Source organism: Tupaia chinensis, unplaced genomic scaffold (genome assembly GCF_000334495.1).
Source record: "Tupaia chinensis unplaced genomic scaffold, TupChi_1.0 Scaffold000532_1, whole genome shotgun sequence".
Taxonomy (NCBI): domain Eukaryota; kingdom Metazoa; phylum Chordata; class Mammalia; order Scandentia; family Tupaiidae; genus Tupaia; species Tupaia belangeri.
In genome coordinates, this window is record NW_006160045.1 from 1,794,405 (window position 1) to 1,819,445 (window position 25,041).

The following is a 25,041-nucleotide window of genomic DNA, read 5'->3' on the forward strand; positions in this document are numbered from 1 at the left end:
TTCTCCTGCTAGACCTGTGAGTCTGACTGTGGCACTGCTCTGTCTGTAGGTACACTGACTTCAGGGGTGCGTGATTTCACTTCGCCATACATGACTTCACTTTGCCACGCACCCCACAGAAAATAGCTAACCAAGTCTTGGACTCCAGGATTGTTCTGGACCTTTCTCCCTCCCCTCCCTGGCTTATAGAACCTTTCCTATCACTCTGCCTTGTCTAACTCCCTTCTTTGACTTCATTCATGCATCCACTCATTCATCATGTCTTTGACTACTTTGAGCCAGGTACCATGCTAGACACTGGGAATAAAATGGCCAGGCAGACTCCTGTTCTTTGTCTCACTTGGTTTTCCCTAAAGCTCCATGTTACCACTTATATTACTCAGAAAATACACCCTAGAAAATTCAATGTCTGAGCTGAAGCAATCCCAAGTTCTCCTGACGATTGAAAGGTAGTCTGACTACAGTCAGATTCTATTCTCCTGTGTCTCTTCCTGTCTTCCCATTTCTTCTCTGATCCCCAGTAATTGATGCAAAATGTAAGTTGGTGCCTTGATCCAACTCCTGGCTATTTTATTTGTTTTCAAATATGCCCTGGAAAACAGATCTGAGATAGCAATCATAGTCATGTTTTTATTACCAACACTTAATCTGACTTGTGAACTTACACACATGTACATGCTTGCCTCAATTTACAAAAATTAGTAAAATAGAGATAAGAATTTTTATTTTCTATTGTTGTTACCAGACCTTCAGAGAGGTTAATATGGAAATACATGTGAGAAGCACTACTTTTTAAAAATTTACAGTAGGGACTAGCAGATGGTCTAATGGTTATGTCTCTGGACTCTCCCACAAAGTCGACCACAGTTCGTTCGAGTCCTGGACCCGGCAGCTTAAAACTTAAGCCAGGTGCATTTGCATACATGCCTAAAATCCTGAGAGGAGAATGAAGGAGAAGGGACTGTGGTGTGGCCATCCCCTCTGGGGGGCGATTTCTCACTTTCTGTCTCTCTGATGAGTACATACCCATTATAGCAAAAATCTCTCTTAAAAAGATAAAAGATTTGCAGTAAATTCTGAAGTTTTATGTATTGAAATTATTAATTTCAAGAAAATAAATTTTGGGACCAGCAGTTAGTGTAATGGCTATGTTACTGGACTCCCATGTAGTTGACCGTGGTTGGAGTCCCGGACCCGGTGACTTAAACTCATGCCGGGCGTGTGTGCATGCGTGCCCAAGATCCTGAGAGGAGACTGGAGGAGAAGGGATTGTGGCGTGGCCATCCCCCCTGGGGGGTGATTTCTCACTTTCTGTCTCTCTGTCTCTCTGTCTTTCTGGTGAGTGTACGTGCCCTATGGCAAAAACCTCACAACAAAAAAATAAAAAAAAAGAAAAGAGATTTTAAAATATTTTATTGGCATGAATTAGCTAAATACATTGATTCTGACACTTTTGTTGGTACTTAGGGATTTAAGTCAGATATGTAGCTTCTCACATCTTTGAACAGATTTAGTATATGATGTTTTAAAATATAGATCAGAATGACCAAAAAGGAATTTTTATAACTATTGAAGAACTTTTGTAATTATTAAAGTTACAGAAGTAACTATACTCATGTAGAGGTCAGAGATGGCAATGTAAGAGTTTAGGCTCTGAAGTTAAAGACATGTGTGAGTCTTGAGTCTTGCTCCACTTTTAACTTTTTTTTTTTTTTTTTTTTTTGAGAGGTTTTTGCTATAGGTTGCTTCTGCTTGCTGGAGACAGAGAGATAGAAAGCAAGAAATCACCCCATGCTGCAATCCCTTCTCCTCCATTCTCCTCTAGGGATTTTGAGCATGCATGCACACGCACCTGGCATGAGTGTGAAGTCACTGAGTCCAGGACTCAAGCTGCAGTTAGCCACCTGGGAGTCCAGTGATGTAACCATTCTGCCATTTGCCGGTCCAACTTGCTCTACTACTAACTAGTGTCCCTGGGACAGGTTATTTAACCTCTAAGCTTCAGTTCCTATGTCTTTAAAGTAAGAAAATGTCCTGCTTCAGTGTAAATGTGACTATTAAATAATAAATATAAAACATTAAATTCAATGCCAGCTAATTGTACATACTCGTAAATATAACAAATTCTTTCATTTGTTGAAAAAATATTAACACCCATGTCCAGGCAATGGGAAGTGGTGCTGCCACAACAGCAACAAAAACTTAAATAAAATAATGTAGTGTTGTTTTACTCAACGAGCAGCGTGCACTGGTACCGTAGGGTGGACAGAGGAAGCCCTGTGTTGTACGATGGGAAAATACCTGATAAAACCAGAACCTGCATGTATTTGGAAGAAAAGCAAGGTATCACTGAACCTTTGACTTATAGGGCTTTGGCTACAGGGATTAGAAAACAAATGTTCATCCTGAGTGTTGGTTGTTATTTGTGCTTTCAAATGGGTAAAGGAAATAAGCTTGTGGAAGTATTGGCTGGTTTGCAAATAGAAGTAAAAGAGAATAGATAGACCAGAAGTGTAGTATGTCAAAGGGTTTGAAAAGCCAAGTGCAACTAGAAGTTAATAGAAAATAAACTGGAAAACTTATTTTGTCTATTGAAGATGGTTATCCTGGTTCTTATTGGAAGTTTACATGTATGCGTATGCTCATGGATAAACAAAGGGAATAGCCTGTATTTAGTAATGCAATCAATATAATACTTACAACTTTCAAACTGCAGTTGGCTATTTCAGTGCAAATAGCTTTAAGTGACGAAATAAAGTTAAATGTGAGGGGATCTGTTTCTTTCCAGAAGCTTATCAGGAGTCGAACTTTAACACTCCGCAAAACTAATGCTTCTCTTATTTTCCCATCCAAGTCTGGCCAGTAAGTCCTGTGGAAACAATATCCATATAGGTAAAAATATGCTAATTTTTAGAAAGAAATTTCTTGGATAACAGAGAACATTGATATTACTCTGATATTTACTTTATTGTGTAATATACAAATAACCTGTAAGTTAGATTGGAAAAATACAAGCCTTATGGATTATGCACTCTTTCTTTCTCTCTTTGCCCTTCCTCTTTTTCTTTCTTCTTTCCTTTCCCTCCCTTCTCTTCTCTCCAACCTTACTTTTTTTGCAGGTTATAAATGTCTTTTTTTTAAAATAAAAAATACAGGAAGCTGGATATATAGCCATTTGATTTTGCTATGACTAAAGAGTTCAGACTTTTACAGAAGGTAAACATACCTCTACACATGTATGTATAGTCATTAGAAGAGTATATGAACTTTCTTTTTTCAATTTCATCATCAGGCACTGGAGCATCTAGTCTCTCTCTCTTTCTTTTTTTTTTTTTTTTGAGAGGTTTTTGCCATAGGGCACGTGCGCTCTTGATCAAGCTACCCATGTTTCCCCTGATTCTCACCTTTTCTACTGGACACCTTGAATCCTCCATCAGGCAGTTTCCCTAAAAAAAGCTCAACCTCTTTCCTGAATCCTTAACTCTTAACCTTAATGAAAGTCTGATTCTTTCTTAAAGCCCTGCTTCTCCTAAAATTCTGCCACACATTTTCTACCAGAATATGGCCATTTGGTTTAGAACGTGGGGAAGGCCTCCCACTCCCAACACACAATGTCACTTTCAGAGCTGTTGCTTAATTCCCATATTTAATGAAACAAGAAACTTTACTATTTTAAGAACCAAGCCTTAAATCAATCCGCCTCCCCTCAGCTCATTTATAGATTGTTTATTCATTCAAAGCTGGCCCTAGTTCTGAGCCAATTCACTGTTTGGACTAATGATATATTATGCAATATCTTAGCCTGTCAGTGTCATGATCATTGCTCCTCCAAAGCTCTCCTCTTTGACCCTGACGGCAGCTTCCTGCCCTTTAGGTATTCTAGTCTCTTAATCTCACTATATCGGCTCCTTCATCCTGTGTCAACTATGGATCCAAAATCCCTCCAATTTGCCAGCTCCATCAACTCCTCTGGGTCTCCTTTGCCCACCAGGACCAGCTCTTATCACTTGCAGGACATTTGCCCCTCTACCTTCTTGTCACTCTTGGCAAAATCTAAATCCTGAATTGGTGCTGTAATTCTTAGTTCTATAGCAGCAAAGCTGAAAAATCATCTCAGCCTTCTGCTGCAGATTGGTGTCTCTGTTTCCAGTCTTAGCATTGCTGACAAGTACATTCCTCATAATCACCAAAGTAATCTATTTGAAAGCAGATCTGTCCATGTTACGCCTTTGATTAAAACACAATGGAATTGGGGCCAGTAGGGGTTATTTTGCTGGACTCCCACATGACCATGGTTAGAGTTTTGGACTTTAAATTCACACCAAGTGCATGTGGGCGCGTGCCCAAGATCCCAGGAAGAAAATGGAAGAGAAGGGATTGTAGTGTGGCCATTCACCCTGGGGGATTTTTCACTTTCCCTTTCATTTCCTGTCTCTCTCCCTCTGTTTTTCTCTCCCCCTCTCTCTTTCTGGCAAGTGCATGCCCCTAAGGCAAAAACCTCTAAAAAACAAATAAACAAGCAACAAACAAACAAACAAAATAGTGGAGGCTTTCCAAAGTCATGAGATGCTCCAGTAGTCTGGTTCTCCCATTCCTGGTCCTTGTCCTCTGTCCAGTTTAATCTCTTACCATTTGGGCTCTATGGTCCAGCACTCAACTTGTCACAGATCCTGGCACCTGCCAGGCTATGTTTCTCCATCTGAAGCCTTGCTCATGCTACCTTTTCTACCTGGAAAATGCATGCCCTTTCCCACCCTTTTCTGAAAATTTTCTTACTATTTGAATTGTAATTGAGATAACACCTTTTCCAATAAGCATCCTCTAACCCTGGAACTATCAAGGGTGCCCTCTTGCTGACCTCTGTGGTATTCTGTGTATGTGTCTATGGTTTATTCACACCATGGTCTCTAATCATCTATTCTTCTGTGTCTATTTACCCCTATGAAATGGAAGTCCTGGGACTGTTCACTGTTCATATTTTAATCACTAGGACACAGTGCTCCTGAAATATTTGCTGAATGAATACATAAATGAAAAATATGAATGCTCTAAAGATAAATCATGCTACATTTATTAACTTTTCATAAATAATACTGAAAGAAGTATTACACGTGACTGAAGACATAATGAACAACCCCAAACTGACATCTAAGTGAATTATTTAAAGAAAGTTTGATTGGTAAATGAGAAAGAAGTAAAATAGGCTTCTGATTATTTATTTATTTATTTTTTGGAGAGTTTTTTATTTTTTATTTTTGCTATAGGGCACGTGTGCTCGCCAGACAGACAGAGAGAGACAGAGAGATAGAAAGCGAGAAATCACCCCCCCGGGGGGATGGCCACGCCACAATCCCTTCTCCTCCATTCTCCTCTCGGGATCTTGGGCACGCACACACACGCGCCTGGCGTGAATTTTAAGCCACCGGGTCCGGGACGTGAACCGCGATCGACCACATGGGAGTCCAGCAACATAGACATTACACTAACTGCTGGTCCCTGATTATTTATTCTTTTTAAAAGAGGTTTTGCTGTAGGGTTCATGGACTGGAGAGAAAGAGATGTTAAGAGGGGAAGTAAGAAATTCCCACCCACCAGGGGGGATAGCCATGCTGCAATTCCTTCTCCTCCTTCTTCTGGGATCTTGGACACATGCACGTGTACACACACACACACACACACTGTGATTTTCTCTCTTTCTTTCTTTCTTTCTTTTTTTTTTTTTTAAGAGGTTTTTGTTATAGGGTGCATGCGCTCGCCAGACAGAGAGAGGACAGAGAGACAGAAAGCGAGAAATCACCCCCCGGGTGGATGGCCATGCTGCAATCCCATCTCCTCCATTCTCCTCTCGGGATCTTGGGCACACAAGCACATGTGCCCGGCATGAGTTTTTAAGCCACCGGGTCTGGGACGTGAACTGCGGTTGACTACGTGGGAGTCCAGTGACATAGCCATTACGCTAACTGCTGGTCTCCACACCCCGTGATTTTCAAGCTACCTGGTCCAGGACTCAAACTGCAGTCAGCCATGTGGGAATCCAGTGACATAACCACTATGCCATCTATTGGCCCCTGGCTTCTGCTTGCTTTTACTGCAGAATTTATTTAGTCATATATCATTGTTCCATTCATGTCCTATTATCTTGAAAAGTAGAAGTTACTTCTAACATGATTGCTAAGTGATGTGCCTTTATTTATTTATTTTTTTTTTGGAGAGGTTTTCACTATAGGGCGCGTGCGCTCGCCAGACAGAGAGAGAGAGACATAAAGACAGAAAGCGAGAAATCACCCCCCAGGAGGGATGGTCATGCCACAATCCCTTCTCCTCCATTCTCCTCTTGGGATCTTGGGCACGCATGCACACGCGCCCAGTGTGAGTTCTAAGCCACCGAGTCAGGGACACGAACCGCGGTCGACTACATGGGAGTCCAGTGACATAGCCATTACGCTAACTTCTGGTTCCCATGATGTGCCTTTTTTTTTTTTTTTATGCTATCAGCCGTTTCTAATTTTGGAGTATATAAATTTATTTTTCCTCTTCATTTGAGTGTTTGGCAGTGTAGTGTAAAGTCAAGTCTCTAAGAAATTCTAATATCATACCAAAAATTGATAGTATGTTAATTTAACTTAAATTCAGGCTATCTCGATAATTGATAGTATGTTAATTTAACTTAAATTCCAGCTGTCTTGATAATACAGTGGTTATGCACTGTGGATGGAAAGCTGGATTGCACATGGCTGGCCTCAGTTTGATGTAGTTCATGTGTGCGTATGCTCAAAATCCTGACGGGATGGAGAAATGGAGGAAAAGAGATTGCAGTGTGATCATGCCCCACTAGGGTGCGCTCACTCTCTCGCTCTCTTCTCTCTCTCTCTCTTTGGCAAGTGCACATACCCTCTGACAATAAAAAACAAACAAATTTTAAAATCCCTGAGCAGAAAACATTAAAAAAAAAAGTTAAATTCACCTCAGAAAAACTTTTCCAGGATTATGAAGCAGTAGGGCTTAAAAATTTTTTTCTTATTCATATGACTGAGAAGAATTTAATTATGACCTGGGTGTTTGAACAACTTATGTCTCTTTAACCCTTCATGTAGAAAGCTAAAGACCTTTACAGGTTTGAAAATTTAAATATACAATAAAAGAAGTCCTCTTTAAATAATTGCTAAACGGTAGACTAATAACCAAAATGAAAAATTTCAGGTGAGTCTCAGTTCCTTAAAATTCTTTCAGTTTTTGGGACTAGCAGTTAGCATAATGCCTATGTCGCTAGATTCCCACGTAGTCGACCGCAGTTTGTGTCCCGGACCCGGTGGCTTAAAACTCACACCAGGTACATGTGCGTGCTCAAGATCCTGACAGGAGAATGGAGGAGAAGGGATTGTGGCGTGGCCATCTCCGCTGGGGGGTGATTTCTCGCTTTCTGTCTCTCTGGGAAGCACACGAGCCGTATGGCAAAAACCTCTCCCCTCCCCTCCAAAAAAAAAGAAAGAAAAATTCAGTTTTTTTTTTTGAAAGATTTTAAGATACCATACTAATTATTTTGTCCTTGACTATAAGGAATCCCAATTTTGTTCATGGTACTTCATGGAATAAAGGTTTAATCAATCTTGAGAAATTATTATGCCATCCTAGCATGCAAGCCCTAAACATGACTTTTCCTTTTTCTGAATAACAGGAAAATCAAGCAAAATCTGTTCTGTTTCAGAATTTTCCCAAAGCGAGGCTGAAGTCTAAAATTAAATCTAAAAACAAATAAACAACAAATGACAGAAACATAAAAGAAGGTATAGAAAAGATGTGAAAGTACATGGAAAAACTCATGAGTATTTAAAGGATGCACAATTTTAAAGTAAAAATGTTTATAATGTGAATCTTTCAGTTTAAAATACTTTTTTACTAATGTCATCAGAGGCAATAATTTTCTGGAAGAAATGTTTTATGCAGTTCTGCATATAGAAGTTGAATATTATGCATAGGTAGGTTTGGAAGTGTGAAAAATATTCAAGCAATATAGGGAACACTTAATCATTTAGCCTCAGTAAATGATTATTTTGAAAGTATGATTTTCCAAATTAAAAAGGTCTCAGATTGCAATCTTAGAAATACTTTTAAAACATCTCCTAGATTAAATTATTCAAAACATTGACAAGTACCCAAATCTCTATAGTTCCAGCAAGAAAACAGAAGTGAGAATATCTAGGCATGGCTATTCATTTATGTAATGACTTCCCAAAGATTCTGCCATAAATTTTACCACTAAATTTATTCCAAATATTTGTATGCTTAAACAATGATGAATTATTGAGAACTTCATTTTCTTTTCTTTTTTCTTGAGAGATTTTTGCCAGAGAGAAAGAAAACAAGAAATCATCCCCAGGGGGATGGTCACACTACAATCCCTTCTCCTCCAGTCTCCTCTTGGGATTTTTTGAGCACACATGCACACGTGTCTGGCATGAGTTTCAGGCTGCTGGATCTGGGACTTGAACCGCAGTCGACTACGTGGGAGTACAGTGATATAACCATTATGCCACCTACTGGTCCCCAGAACTTCATTTTAACATGTTCTCTTTCTCAGAAAAAGGGATGGATGGATTGAGATCATATATATATTAAGTTCCCTTCTCTTCCATTGAGAAGGTATTATGAACATTTTAACATAATGAAAATTGCTGTAAATACAAAAAAGTGATACTTTTTTTGAAGAAAATCTTATAAGACTTACTTGGCTTCAGTATAATGTCTGGACACATCCCCATTCATCATTTTCAAATATAATTTTATTTTTTATTTCTTTTTCTTTTGTTTTGGAGAGGTTTTTGCTATAGGGTGTGTGTGCTCGCCAGACAGACAGAGAGAGACACAGAGACAGAAAGTGAGAAATCACCCCCCAGGAGGGATGGCCACGCTACAATCCCTTCTCCTCTATTCTCCTCTCGGGATCTTGGGCATGTACACACACGCGCCCGGCATGAGTTTAAGCCACTGGATCTGGGACTCGAATCACGGTCGACTACATGGGAGTCCAGCGACATAACCATTATGCTAACTGCTGGTCCGTCAAATATAATTTTATTTTTTAAGAATAATTTTCAAATTGAGAACTGCCCTTTTTAAAAAAAAAAAAAAAAAAAAGCTTCTTTCATGAGAGAAGGGAAACAGAGGGAAAGATGAGTACCACCAACTGGGTCTTCATGGTGTGATCTACACCCAGCCAGCTTTACAGGCACACGTGCATATACCCAGGAAGTACAAGGTGACCTCTGGATGTGAACCTGGGATCTCCCCATGTGGCATTAGCATTAAAGAGCATCACACTTCTGTGGTGTCACTGGATCTGGACCAGACCTTCTTTGTTAAGTTACTCTCTATGCCTGTCATGTAAAATGCGGAGGCACGTCTGTAAAGTATGACCTTTAGCTCTTAGAATGGACCCATTTAGAGAACCAGCAGTTAGCATAATGGCTATGTCGCTGGACTCCCATGTAGTCGACCTTGGTTCAAGTCCGGACCCAGTGGCTTAAAACTCACGCCGGGTGCGTGTGTGTGCGTGTGTGCGTGCCCGAGATCCCGAGAGGAGAACGGAGGAGAGGGGATTGCGGCGTGACCATCCCCCCGGGGGGGTGATTTCTCACTTTCTGTCTCTGTGTCTCTCTCTGTCTGTCTGGCAAGCGCATGCGCCCTATAGCGAAAACCTCTCCAAAAAAAAAAAAAAAAAAGAATGGACCCATTTAGAAAACAAACGCATCATGAGTAAATTGCAAATGCACACAGGAGAGGGGATAGTGTGATCTTCCTGAGGAAACCTGATGACATCTCAGTGTCTTGGTTGGTTTTTCCTCTGGTCTTCAGTTTAGTGCCAGACCCTGGAGACTGAGGTCCAACTGACCTTTTGGTGCTTGTGCTGGAGATCGGCAGGTAGTCGGTGACCGCGATGTACACGTACTGCTTGGCGTCATCGATCACGCTGTAGATGGCGTCTATGTCAAAGCTTCTGTTTTTAGGGCAAAAGAGTTTAGGGGAATTCTGTGAAGATACAAAAAACAAACTTTTAGAGTATTAAATTTTGGTGTCTGGAGATGTTTTTCCTTTCTTTGTTTTAAAAGATCTTGGCTTATAATTTTTTTTATAAATCTACTTTCTAGTCTTGATCAGATTAGACAGTGATATTTTCAGTCATATCAAAGTTGAGGAATGTAGAGATCAAGGTATGGTGGACTAAATCTCAAGTTCTGCCTTTTAAATCTGTTTTAGGCCTTTTACTTTAAAAAAATAGAATTATTTTACTTATTTAATTTTATTTATAATTTTTTATTTGACCAGAGAGAGAGAAGGAAAGCAAGAAAGCAAGCTATCAGGTCCAGGACTTGAACTGTGGTTGACCATGTGGGAGTCCAGTGACTTAACCACACACACACATGTGCACACACAGAGCAAGTATTTACACCAGAACTCATTTCCTTTGAAAGGTTATAGGATCATGCAAATGTTCAAGACACAAACATCTAAAAATCTTGTTTCTTTTTAATTCTTTTTTCTTCTTGCTCCAAATCTTTCAAGTCAGGAAGAAATATGTGTTTATTGTTGAGCAAGGGTCATCAATAAGTAGATAGGAAAAATACTGAGTTATTGAGACACATAAGTTAATCAGAATCAGAGAAGAATGTTCCAAAAGATTCAAGCAAAATTAAAAGAGGCAAATTATGCTGAAGTATTCTTCTCATGTTGCTTTAAGCAGTTTTCGTCTTTAAAATATGGTGTCTTTAGATGTAGTTGCTATAGAAAGGAAAAGATTTACTTTGGTTTTCTCATTACTTTTCTGCTAGACAGGATTGAAAATAGTGTTTCTCATAGTTCCTGTCTTACTCTGACTAGCATACACTATGGCAAATGTAGAAGTACAAATAACACAAGAGGCACTTAGTACCAAAAGGTTAAACAAATGGTTTCTGGAACTGCCTGGTATAAAAAACAGTACTGAGCCATTGGGACCCTCTTCACCAAGTCATATTCTGGAAGAGCTTTCTTCACTGCACTGGAAGGAATTCCCGCTCCAGCTTAGAGGTTTATGCAATGAAGCTGTGGGCCTAAGTGTCCATTCAAAAGGAGCAGAGGGGTAAGAAAGGCGCATTGAAGATCATACATTCTGCAGGGATCATTGTCTAGAAAGCTCACTTGGTAACAAGCAGGATATGCTTTTGATCAAGTGTCTAAAAGTTCAAATATCTGTTTTCATTAGGAACTTCCCAAATTTTATTGCATATTCAAAACTACATTTTGTTTTTAGTGAGGAACAAATTTTAGCAAGGAGTTAAAGGTGGCCTTTTTTGGGGGGGAAGGGGGAGAGATTTTTGCTATAGGGTGTGTATGCTTGCCAGAAGGACAGAGAGAGACAGAGAGACAGAAAGAGAGAAATCATCCCCCAGGGGGGATGGCCATGCTGCAATCCCTTCTCTTCCATTCTCCTCTCGGGATCTTGGGCACGCACGCACACACGCCTGGCATGAGTTTAAGCCATTGGGTCCAGGACTTGAACTGCAGTCGACTACATGGGAATCCAGCGACATAGCCATTATGCCAACTGTTTGTCCCCATGGTGGCCTTCTTTAAATTTGCTATTATCTTACAAGTTGGATACTGTACCTGCAATCTAGAGGAACAAGCATGGGTTTTGGTGATAATGGCCACCTTCTAGGATGTACAACTTGAGACATCTGGCATGACCCTTACATTTTTTGAGCCTCTTTATCCTAATGGGGTTAATAATGAGAACACACCTTCCTGCTGGCTTGCCTTTTTGGAGTGTTATTGCTCCAACCTATGTCATTTGGGTATACAAGTAAGAGATTGGCTGTTGCCTGGCTGGGTTCTGTGTCCCTCTCCTGTGCTTGCTTGCAAATATTTGCTCAGCAAATATTCCTAAGTGCCTGACATGCTCCAAGCTCTGGTCTAGGCACTTTGTAGACGTGAGTGATGGAGATAACATCCCTGCTTTGTGGAGCTTCACTCTAGTGCATGTTACATGGTCTTGCATTCTTCTGTCTGTGTTTCTCCACTAGCTTGTGAACTAGTATATCTCTTGAACCTTGTGCTAGGCACTTTTTATATGCCCGATGACTATTTGTAGAACAAATGTGAAAGTGCTTCCTAAATGAATGTTAGAGTTTTAACCTCCAATCTCTACTTTTGGTTGAAGTTGCTTCATTATGGCGTTTACATATATGTCAAAATAGATCTTCATTAGCATTTACCTGGCTTATTGTTTCCTGTTTCTGTTGTCTGACACAGTGTCTAGAACATGGCAGATGCTCAATGTGTTTATTAAGAAAATGCAGGATTATTTGTAGCAGTCCTCCTGCACCATTGTGTCCCAGGCAAGTTCTAGGGTATTCTACTTTTAAATACAGTGCCTGGATATGCTAATGGTTTAACAATATTTGTTCACGGGGCCAGATGGTATTATAGCAGTGAAATACAACACTCTATAAGGTCATCCCATATGGGAGGGTTTCCAGTTCAAGTCCAGAGACTTTCCCAAATATACCAGGTGTTCATGTGACGATGATGTGGGGTTGGCTGAAAGCTAAAGAGGTTGATTATGCAACCAAAACATTGTAAAGGGTGCTGTCACTCTGTCCCAGAAATAAATTAGAAATAAATTTTTAAAAAATGTTTGAAGAGGGACCAGCAGTTAGCATAATGGCTATGTCGCTGGACTCCCACGCAGTCGACCACGGTTTGAGTCCTGGATGTGGTGGCTTAAAAAAAACTCACGCCAGGCGCGTGTGCGTGCATGCCCAAGATCCCAAGAGGAGAATGGAGGAGAAGGGATTGTGGCGTGACCATCCTCCCTAGGGGGTGATTTCTTGCTTTCTGTCTCTATGTCTCTCTCTGTCTGTCTGGCGAGCACACACGCCCTATAGCAAAAACCTCTCAAAGAAAAAAAAAAAGCTTGAAGAATAAATTAATAGATAACAATGTAAGGGTGATCTACTAGTCTGGCAGAAGTTTATTTCTCACCATTTGATTAGAAAGAAAGGTATTGACTTTCCCTCTTAGCCCTTCTGAATTATGCTATGTATTTCTTTATTCCATAGTAAAGTAGGAGCATGAAAATACAATTCCTCTTTAGCAAGTTAGTTTTGTGATGATCTTTTAGTAATCAGAAGTTCTTTAGGCGCCTCACTTCTGGGTTAATCTAGATTTCTCTCTTAGATTAATTTATCTTCATAAATGCAAGTAATTCATTTTGCATACTCATTAAATATTTGCCTTATAGAAATGTTAGCAGGTTTCTGATTCATTTTGTAGTAATTTCCTGGCATTTAAAAAGTTCATATTTTATTTCTAGAATATATACATTAAAATGTAATTAAACATGAAAAAAATGACACAAGGAAAGGGAGAAAATATTTGCAAATCACATATCTATTAAGGGACTTGTACCCAGGATATATAAAAAATTCTTACAATGCAATTAAAAAATAATTTAATTAAAAAATAGGCAAAAGATTGATATTTTTCCAAGCAATATATACAAATGACCAATAAGCACATTAAAAGGTACAGACAAAACCACAATTAAATGCTAATTCACACTGACTAGGAAGACTAAGTAAGACAGAAAAATAAATGGCAAGGATGTAGGAAGAAGTATTGTTAGAGGGACAGTAAAATGGTACAGTCAATTTAGAAAATAGTTTGGCAGGTTCTCAAGATGTTTAACATAATTTACCATATTACCCAGTAATTCCACTACTACATAAACCCAAAATAATTAAAAACAAGTATTTAAATAAAAACTTGTACATAAATGTTCATAACTTCACTATTTATGATAACTAGAAAAGTAGAAGTATCCAAATTTTCACCAACTGATAGAGGGATAAATAAATTGTGGCATGTCCAAACAATGGAATGGTCCTTTGCCATGAAAAGAAATTAAGAAAATACTGACCCATGTTACAACATGGATAAACCTGGCAAACATTATGCTAGCTGAAAGAAACCAGTCAATAAGCTTATCTATTGTATTATTCCATTTAAATAAACTGTCCAGAAAAAGCAAATCCATATGAGAAATTAGATTCGTGGTTGGAAAGGGATGGAGGGAAGGAGAAAATGGAGAGGAACTGTTAATGAGTGTGGGATTTTTCTTCACAACAAAGAAAATCTGATGCTGGAGATGTTTGCAAAACTCTGTGACTATACTAAAACCCACTGGGTTGTACACTTTAAAAGGTTGAGTTGCGGGGCTGGCAGGTGACATGGAGGTTGAGGTACTGGACTCCCACATAGTCAACTACGGTTTAATTCCTGGATCTGGTGACTTGCTTTCTTACTTTCCCTCTCTCTTTCTGGTCAAATTAAAAAAATGATAATAACAAATCTTTTTTTAAAAAGGGTGAGTTGTATGATATGTAAATTATATCATAATAAAGCTGTTAAACCGTAATTAACAATATACACTGGAGCTTCTAAAATATGGTATTTTCCCACAGTAACACTGGGTTCTATGCAATGTCTGCCCTCACTCACTAAATATATGTTTACGTGAGTGATGGGTGAATATATTGAAAAGTAAGCCACAAGAAATGAAGTCTGTCTAGTACTTAGATAAATAAAAACAGGCCTTTAGCTAAGTAGTATTTATCTTAGAAAGCAAATATATTATCATAAGGGCCCTAAAGAGAAATCTACAAGATAGAAACTCAGGCAACTATCATTCCCACCTTTCCTAATTTCAATAGGAAAAGTAAGAAAAAAATTAGACTATTTGGCCCCACGTTACTAGAATCACATAGTTAAGCTGAGTGCCTCTTTGTGTTCCATGAAAAAATTAGAAATAATCCATGTATACTTTTTTCTACTATAATTTTTAAACATTTTATTTTTATTTATTTTATACATTCAATCACTATACATCACTTAGCTTGTAAAGTGAATTTACCCAACATGAAGACACTTCACACCAGTCCAGTTGAGGATACTATACATGTTATTATCAACAGATAATCATTAATTTTGGTGTTCCATAAATGTCTTCTCTCTGTTTTTCTCCTTGATTTCTTTCCTCATACTCTCCCCCTTCTCCCACCCTCTTCCCACACTGTCTCCAGTATCCCTAACCATTTTCCAAGCTTCCATATTATCTAATATTTCAGTTTCTGCTATAGAATGTGGACAGTCGGTATGTTAAGAAGAGACACACAGTGTCTCTCTTTCATAGCTGTGCTTGCTTCACTTAGCAGTAAATCTTTCATATTTGTCTACTTTCTATTAAATGCCAGGATCTTGTTGTTTTTTATGGCTGAACAGTATGATCTTTTTTTTAAAAAATTTTTAATTTTTTTTTTTTTTATGGCTGAACAGTATTCGGTAGAGTACATGTGCCACACATTTTCAATCCAGTCATCTGTTTGTGGACATTTGGGTTGGTTCCATGTCTTAGCAATTGTGAACATGCCACAGTAAACATATATGTACAAGTATTTTTCTGACTGAGCATTCTTCTATCCTTTAAGTAGGTACCCAGCAGTGGAATTGCTGGATCATATGGTAGTTCTATTTTTAGGTCTTTGAGGAACCTCCATATTATTCTCCACAGTGGATGAACCAATTTACATCCCACCAACAGTGTAGGAGGGTTCTCCTTTCAGCATACCCCTGTCAGCACTTATCTTTTTTTTTTATCTTAGTCATTCTGACTGGGGTTAGGTGGTATCTCATTGTGATTTTGGTCTGCATCTCCCTTATGATGAGAGATGTTGAGCATTTTTTCTTGTGCTTTTTGGCTTTTATATGTCTTCCTTAGAGAGTTTGTTCAGCTCATTTTCCCATCTTTTAATTGGGTCGATCTTTTTACTGGGGAGGGGACTGGTAAGCCCTTCGAATTCTCTGTGTATTCTGGTTATTGGTCCCTTATCTGAAGCATAGTTTACAAAAATATTCTCCTGTTCTGAGGGTTGTTAATTCTCAATAATTACTGTGTCTTTTGCCGTGCATAAACTTCTTAATCTGAAGTAATTCCACTTGTCTAATTTTGGATTATTGCCTGCACTTTGGTGTCTTATTTAAGAAGTCTTTGCCTACTTCAATGTCTCCCAGAGTTTCTCTAGAGTTTTCCACCAGTAATTCTATAGTTTGAGATCTTAGGTTTATATCTTTGATCCACTTTGAGTTGATTTTTTGTTAATGGTGAGAGATAGGGGTCCAAATTCATCTTTCTGCAAGTGGATACCTAGATTTTCCCAGCATCATTTGCCAAAGAGGTTTTTCTTTTCCTGTTGGATTGGCTAGTACACTTTGTCCAAAGCCAGTTGGCTGTATGTTTGGAGGTTTATTTCTGGGGTCTCTATTCCATTCCATTGGTCCACATGTCTGTCTTTGTGCCAATACCATGCTGTTTTGATGATCACAGCTTTGTAATATATTATGGGGTTAGGTAGTGAGATGCCTCCTACTCCACTCTTCTTGTGCAGGATTGCTTTGACAATATGGGGTCTTTGATGGTTCCAGAAAATTCTATGATTGTCTTTTCTAGATCTGTAATGAATGCCTCTGGTGATTTGATTGGCATTGCATTAAATATGTAGATTAATTTGGGTAAAATTGCCATTTGATTACATGAATTCTTCCATCCAACACTGGATGTCCTTCCACTTTTTTGTGTCATTTCAATTTCTTTTTTAAGATTTTCATAGTCTTCTTTGTAGAGGTCTATACTTATATTATAATTTTTATTTTAAACTATGCTATGTTATCAATGATCTAAAACCTAATTGGAGAATGATTTTCTTAAGGTCTTCAGATACTCTTTTTGTGTGTGTTCACTTCAGTCTTGGGTCTGTCAGTTTATGAAAGTACAATTAACTGTTTTATAACACATATATCAAATTTAAATACATGTTTTGGCATTTGTTTGACATATATTACTAATAAAACTGTATGCATTCTGGAACTTCCCCTTAGTATTAACTAATGAAACAAATCTAACATTTACTGTTGTTTATAGAGAGCACCAAGTGATACACTAGGAATACTAATGATGGAAATACTGTGTATGATATTCAGTCTTATAAAAAAGTGGGAAAGATGTTATAAACAGTTAGAAGAAGAAGACAAATGCTATAATAGATGTGAGACCATGGAACTCTGGCTAAATTATACTAATTCCAATAACAATGATTTTATGACATTTTTATACCATAAGATTTTATACCTTTTCAGAAATGGTATTCAATAAGTATCTGTGGAATTGAAATTCATAGGTAAGCTTGCTATTATTCATAGGAAACAGGAAACAAAACAACAAATGAAATGGAAAAATATATAAGACTTACTGAAGAAATGTTTTGTAACTCATTTTGTGGCAAACTTTTTAATAGAAAATCAGTTTTTGGGTCAACCACATAGCATAGTGGTTAAGAGAGAGACAGATCCAACATGGCCTACCAGGTAGAATCCACTCTGCCATCTCGCTCTCTCCCTCTCTCTCTCATCCTTCCACATGCAAAAGCAACTTCTAAATTTGTCCTAGCATACAACAAAGACTTTGCACTTTATATTTAACTAAAGGCCTAAAGCCCCTCTCTCTGTTGTTTATTAACTTTAGAATCAACAAAGGAGAACACCCTCCCTTTTTAAGGATCATATCTTAAATTTAGGCAACAACCATAAATTTCTAGGATTTAAGTTGTAAATTCAAAATCCTGCACTTATCCCAAATTCTTTAATTCACCTATTTCTCGCTTCCAATTTGTTCTTCTTGATCTGGACAAACAAGTCCCCTTTGCCTGGGGATATAATGCCACTCTGATACCATCTGGATTAAAAGTTCTTGACAAATTTCCTATTGGTGCTTATCTACAAATTGGCAATATTATCTAGCTGGTCTTATATGGTCATCTTATTATTATTTTCTTTTTGAGAGGTTTTTGCCATAGGGCGCGTGCGCTCGCCAGGGAGACAGAGAGATAGAAAGCGAGAAATCACCCCACCAGGGGGGATGGCCACGTCGCAATCCCTTCTCCTCCGTTCTCCTCTTGGGATCCTGGGCACACATGCACATGCACCCGGCGTGAGTTTTAAGCCACTAGGTCCAGGACGCAAACTGCGGTCGACTACGTGGGAGTCCAGCGACATAGCCAGCGCTAACTGCTGATCCCTTATATGGTCATCTTGAGATGAAATGAAAAGTTGTATATGAAATGATTTTGTGAGTAAAATGAATGAAATATGCTAGTATGCAATGTGCAAATCATTAATGTGCTCTTGAGCTCTATGCATAGAGGAAAAACAAAACTTTAGCTCCATTTGATGAAAAGCCTTCATCAAATAAGCCCTGCTATTCACATTTGTGTGAATCTGTTAAGACAAAAAAATTTCCTTTTTTCTTTCTGTTGTTATATTTCTAAAATTTCAGATTGTGTTTTTATTTGAATAGTCAAAAAAGATATCGTTCGCTCCTCAAGAAAATGCTCTTTAGTGACAAAAAGCTCTTTAGTGATATAAATAAGTTAAAAATCACTTATTCCAATCAAGGGAGAAATAACAATGTTAAATTGGGAGCATAGTTTGTCGAAGTTTCTCTGAACATCAAGATTAATTCAGAAACTTGATTAAAATCTAACTTCTAAGGTCTTGCCCCAGATATAGTGGATTATATCCTGTGGATAGGGGTAGGGGTGGGACTATAAATCTTCACTTTATACAGAATCACTAGTTAATTTGTGAGTGTATATTCTAAAGTTTGAGGTCTAGGACTGCAGGCCCTAGATATTTACATTGCCTATTCTTGGTAACACTGCTGGTTAGCTATGGTGTGGGCAGCGCAGTGGTGGAAAGGGTATATGAGGTAGGGAGTATGAGTAGGTGGTGTTCAGGGAAGTCAGAGGTTGGGAGCTGTGCAAGGAGCCTGTCCTGTTAGGTGGACCTTTTGCCTTCCAACCCTAGTCAAGTACAATGGCTTGCTTTTGTCCATTTTATACACTGGGATTCCTAAAGATTTGTCCCATTAGAGGATTCTTCTGCTAAAAGCAAGTCTGACAATCATTGATGTAGGGGATCACAAGGGTAATAATCTTTGGTGTCAGAACACCTGAGTGCTATCTCTCTCCTGGAACGTCCATCTGATGGACTTGATGCTAATGGACAAGCTTCAATACATTCACTTGTGAAATAATCCCCGTCCCCTGCCTACCTTAAAGGATGACTGTGGAGATCAAATCCGATAGCTCAAAGGGTCTGAAATTAGGAATGCTCATTAAGATTTATTATTATGGACAGTCTGTGATTGAGGAAAAGAAAGGATATATTTTTAATTTTTCGAGGGATGAGATAGAACCAATTTGCCTAATATATTTTTTTGACCAATACAAGTTCACTCTCAACCATTCCAACTTAGTAAGGAGCCCGGGAGGAAGATGGAGAGGAAGGAGAGGAAAAAGAGGACAAACAACTCACCGACACAAACGCTTGAGATTTGGTTTCATTCAGCTGAAGTTGCAATTTCTTTTCATTGTCATAGACTCCATAGAGTCTCTTGGACCAGGTCTGAGGTACTCTGCTCTTGAATTTTAATGAACTATATAAAGCAAAAATTCTCTGTAAATCTAGGACCAGGCAGCTGCAGTTGTAGAAGATGACACCGAGTTCTTTCATCTGTGAAATTAAAATTGAAAGCATCAGTGCCATGAGTGTGTGATGGTGTTTTCAGAGAGAAAAAGAACATAAAAAATGCAGCAGTGGTGATTTTCTTTTTTGCATTTGTTGTTACAAAGAAGCATGAAGATATAATCACATTATAATTTATAGAAGTGATACATTATAAAAATGCTTACATATTTAAGTAGAACTTTTGCTTGCCTTCTGTGTTTGGCTCTACCAGAACTTTTTTTTTTTTTTTTTTAAACAAAGATTTTTGCTATAGGGCATGTGTGCTCACCTGAGAAAGTGAAAAGTCACCCCCCCAGGGAGGATGGTCACACCATAATCCCTTCTCCATTCTCCTCTTGGGGTTTTGGGCATGCATGTACATGTGTCTGGTGTGAGTTCCAAGCTGCCAGTTCCATGACTCAAACCATGGTTGACCATGTGGTCCAGCACCTTAACCACTATGCCACCTCCTGGCCCTTCTAACAGATAATTTTTCCATATTTATCTACATTTTTTTTTCTTTTTTGGAGAGGTTTACGCTATAGGGCACGTGCGCTCGCCAGACAGACAGAGATATAGAGACAGAAAGCGAGAAATCACCCCCTAGAGGGGATGGTCATGCCACAACCCCTTCTCCTCCATTCTCCTCTCGGGATCTTGGGCATGCACGCACACACGCCTTGCGTGAGTTTTAAGCCACCGGGTCCGGGACGCGAACCGCGGTCGACTATGTGGGAGTCCAATGACATAGACATTATGCTAACTGCTGGTTCCCTTTATCTACATTTTTCATGTTGATACAATAGTATTCTCTTTTTTTCATGAATCCATAAATTATGCAGCAAGAAAATGTCTGACTTTGGGAACCAGCAGTTAGCGTAACGACTGTGTCGCTGGATTCCCACGTAGTCTACCGCGGTTCGCGTCCTGGACCTGGTGGCTTAAAACTCACGCCAGGCACGTGTGCGTGCGTGCCCAGGATCCTGAGAGGAGAATGGAGGAGAGGGGATTGCGGAGTGACCATCCCCCCTGGGGGTGATTTCTCGCTTTCTGTCTCTATATCTCTGTCTGTCTGGCGAGCGAACGCGCCTTATAGCGAAAATCTCTCCAAAAAAAAAAAAAAAAAGTTTGACTTCAATTAGAGTGAATAGAATGATTACATTCACAGATTGTGGAGTTAGACTGCATAGAATTAAATTTATCTCCCCAACTTTCTAGCTGGGTGACTTTGGATAATATCATCTCTTGGTCTCAGTTCTTTCTTTTATAATATGGAGAAAATAGTGTTTATTTCATATAGTTGCTATGCGACTTAATGTAATGGATACATTTAAGGCTAGAACAGTGCCTATCACATGGTAACCACTAAACGTATGTTAGCAATTGTTAGTCTTATGAACATTACACAAGCTTTAAGAGTTACAGAGCAGTAGACTCTCACAATGCAGAGACAGCACAGATTATTCTGTCCATCTCCCTCAAAACACAAATGAGAAAAATAAAGTTCACACAGATAAGTAAAAACACTCACTCCAAATTAGATATTTGCCAGTGATAAATTAAGATTTTGAATACAGGCAGGTAAATTAAAAATTTGAATGCAGGGAGGAAAAGAGGGAAAAGGAAGATGGGAGAAGGGTAGCTGTTCAACTATACCCAGGAACATTGCTGTACTGGCTTCGTTCAAGTCCTGTATCCCTTTATGAAAATTACAGATGATTTTTCTTCAACGAAACTATACAAAACTATCCAGTCATAGTAGAGCAGTGCATAAGTGTACATGTTTTACATGACCTGTACACCCAGTGAGGGATTTATTAAGAACTTGGCTCTCTGGGGACCTAGGGTCCACTGATGTAAAATTCCCTTGCTGTGCCTTCTTTCAGCCTCTATTCAAGATCCCTTTCTTAGGGTTATACGAGAGCTCACCCACCATGAATACACCTGCCTCTGCTTTCCCCCTAAGACTCAGTGCAATGTGTCATAGAGACATCTCCATATTTGTCTGTATAGGTTTATCATCATCTTATCAGCTCAACAGTGACTTTGTGGAGACAAATTAAATTTCCTCTCTGTTGCTATATGCCATGGAATATATAGATGCAAGTTATTTAATCCACCTATGGGCCTCTTTCTATTTTTTCTAATGCAAAAAATAATGCAATGAACATCATGGTACAATATTTATTTCTTTCTTTACTTTTTTTTAAAAGAGATTTTTGCTATAGGGCGCATGAGGTCTACTGGAGAGACAGAGATAGAAAATGAAAAATCACTCCCCAGGGGGGATGGCCATGCCATCATCTTTTCTCCATTTTTCTCTTGAGATTCTGGGCACACACACACACACATGTGCCTGGTGCCTGGTGGGTCCAGGACTTGAACTGTGGTCAATAACATGGGTGTCCAGTGACATAACCACTATGCCATTTGCTGGTCCCAGTGCAATATTTCTTTACTGTAGATCCCTAGACCTCAATGCACAAATACATTAAGGACAATTAGAGGTTAACAAAGTTGAAAGAGGGACCAGTTGTGATGTAGTGCTTAATGTATCTAGATCCCAAGTGGCTGACTGGGCGGTTAGAGTACAACTGAGTGGCTAGAGTCCCAGTCCCAGCAGCCTGAGAAACTTGGGACCAGCAAGTTAGCGTAATGACTATGTCACTGTACTCCCATGTTTGACTGTGGTTTGAGTCCTAGACCTGGTGGCTTAAACTCATGCCAGGTGCGTGTGCGTGCTTACCGAAGATCCCAAGAGGAGAATGAAGGAGAAGGGATTGTGGCGTGGCCATCCCCCCAGGGGGCGATTTCTCGCTTTCTGTCTCTCTGTCTCTCTCTATCTCTCTGGTGAGTGCACGCACCCTATAACAAAAACCTCTCAAAAAAAAAAAAAAAAAAAAAAAAAAAAAAAAAAAAATTAAAATCCCAAAAGAAGGAGAGGAGGAGGAGTAGAGATTGCAGCTTGATCCCTCCTTTCTCTCTGTCTCTCTCTTCCTTCCTTTCCCCCTTTCCTCTGGTGAGCATATGTGCCTTCTGGCGGATGAATAAATAGAGTGAAAGGAGATAGAGTGGAGAGTGCATGTCACATATATATAAAGGTACTGAGGCTGGGCCTTAGTCGGTGTGGCTGAACCTGTGCTAGAAGGGAAGAATGTGTATATGTGTGTAAGTGTCTAAATATTGTTATTCTAATGGCAGCAGTCTAACTGGAGGGACAGGGTATCAGATCCCTGAGACTTTTTTGTAGGGCCAAGCAGTTTGACTCTTATCCTGAAGCTTCATGGGGATATGCCAGTGAGGCGAGGGTATGGCCAGGCTGTGGGTTGAATAGGTCCCACGGGCTGTGATATGGAAAAGAAGAAAAAGAAAGATGGGAGAAGGGCAGCTGGGGAAAGGGCATTCAGATCCCTCTCTTTTAAAAAATTTTCTAGAAGACATGTACACGCACTGGAGAGAGAGGTAGAGAGAGAGAGAGAGAGAGAGAATGAGAAAACATTCTTCCCCAATGGAGAATGCTTATGCCACAATCCCTTTTCCTCCATCTCTCTCTCTTTTGGGGTCTCTGGGCACATGTGCACACCTGCCTGGCATGTTTTTCTAGTCAACTTGTCAAGGACTTGAACCAAGCAGTTAGCTATGTGGGATCAAGTCACCTTAACTATCATGCCATGGGCTGTCTTATTAGGCCTCTCTTCATTAGCTCCATGGGTTCTTCACTAACATTATATCTATACTATGGAAAAAAGAATTGATCTCCTTCAAAGAATAATTAGAAAGCACCCCCACCCTCCATGTAGCATGGTCATGCAGCAATTCTTTGTCTTCGATCTCTCTCTCCTTTCAGGATTTTGGGCACACACACAGATGCACCAGGCGTATTTTCAAGCTGCCAGTTCCAGGATATGAACTATGTAGTAGGATTCAGCTGCCTTAATCAACAAGTCATCCTATACCCTAATCTTTATGTAGAGGTTATGCCCTCTTGGTTGAGGCTGGGGGCAGATCAAAGCCAACAAAGCCAACAACTGATTGTAGAACAAAGCTATTGCCCCTACAGCTACTCTCCACTGACTGTACTCATATGTAGAATGATACTCATTTTTTAAATCACTTTTTTAATTGCCAGAGGGTATGTGTGATTTCTAGAGAGAGACAGAGAGAGGGACAAAACACCCTGACAAGATTTTGGGAATACACACACACACACACAGGAATTTAGTATATTTTTCAAGCTACCAGGGCCAGGATTATGAACCATGGTTGGCAGTGTCAGATCCAGCCCTTCCTCCCCCACCCCCAAGCACTTGGCTATGGGGATGGCTAGAGAATGTTATTAATGAAGCAGTCATAGCATCACTGCAAGCTCTCTATATCTGAAGAAAGACATCTGCTCTTCAACATACGACAAGATTATTCTGGACAACTATTATTTTGAAAATTAACAACCATAACAGTGCCAGGGTAGCAATTCTGACAGATAATGCCAGGATGTGGAGCCCAGGAACAAGAGAACAATATGACCTATTTAGGATACGGTGAGTTATATAGAAAAGGCTCTGGAGACAGACTAACCCCACTATGGACAAGATATTAACCTCCTTACTTTGTCTGTAAATGGTATATATTTATACATCATGGAATTGCTTTTGAAGAATAAATGACAAGTTGGATGTAAAACATTTAATTCAGTGCCTGGCTTAAACAATGTTAACAAATGGAAAAACTAGAAGCATAACATAAAAATGCTTATTTAATGGCACCATAATTATGTTTGTCCCTGTAGGTATGATCAGATGGAAGGAAGCATATTTATGAGCATTCTTGGCATTTTTCATTCTCCCAAACTCTCCATATGTACCGTTTATCACCATCAAGATGCAAGTGGGCACTGCCTCCCTAGCATTCTGTTTAGACTCTTTCCAGCGACTAGTATTCTTAATGACTATTCTAAACACTGAGTGTTCCTATTCCCATTGTGTAAACTAAGCTGCTGAGCTGTGAGCTTTTATCTGCAATCCTGACATCATTCTGCTACATAGCTGCATTACAGCTTGAGTCTGAAAGCTTGGAAGAAGCCAAGCCCTGTTCTCTAGAGATGTTAAAAGAACTAAGTTTCCTTTGAATATACTTCATCTCTACACCAGAATGACTCAAGCTCATTTCTACCTATATATTGATTCAGGATGCTGTTGAAGATAGAAAAAAAGAATCTCGCCTTTGCTCTACAAATTTTTCCACTCAGAACAATACTCAGGACAGGTTTATGAATAAACCTTGAAAGGCCAACAATGAAAAAAAATAGAAGTTTGAGCTTCTGATAAGTTTCCATATCTATATTAGCAAAGGAAAAAAAGCTAAAGTTCTGATTGTTTAGCTGAGGCA

At 39.2% G+C, this 25,041-nt stretch overlaps 1 protein-coding gene across 1 annotated transcript in view; it reads right to left on the reverse strand.

The window, feature by feature from the left end:
* The window catches only part of PLD5 (phospholipase D family member 5), a 157,483-nt gene that overhangs the window by 12,771 nt on the left and 119,671 nt on the right, over nucleotides 1-25,041 (reverse strand). Inside the window, exons 3-5 of the mRNA XM_006157204.3 lie at nucleotides 19,465-19,662; nucleotides 9,890-10,026; nucleotides 2,701-2,869 (exon numbers count right to left, since the gene is read on the reverse strand). Of these exons, the coding sequence (XP_006157266.1) occupies nucleotides 2,701-2,869; nucleotides 9,890-10,026; nucleotides 19,465-19,662 (504 nt within the window). The remainder of the gene's footprint in view (nucleotides 1-2,700; nucleotides 2,870-9,889; nucleotides 10,027-19,464; nucleotides 19,663-25,041) is intronic.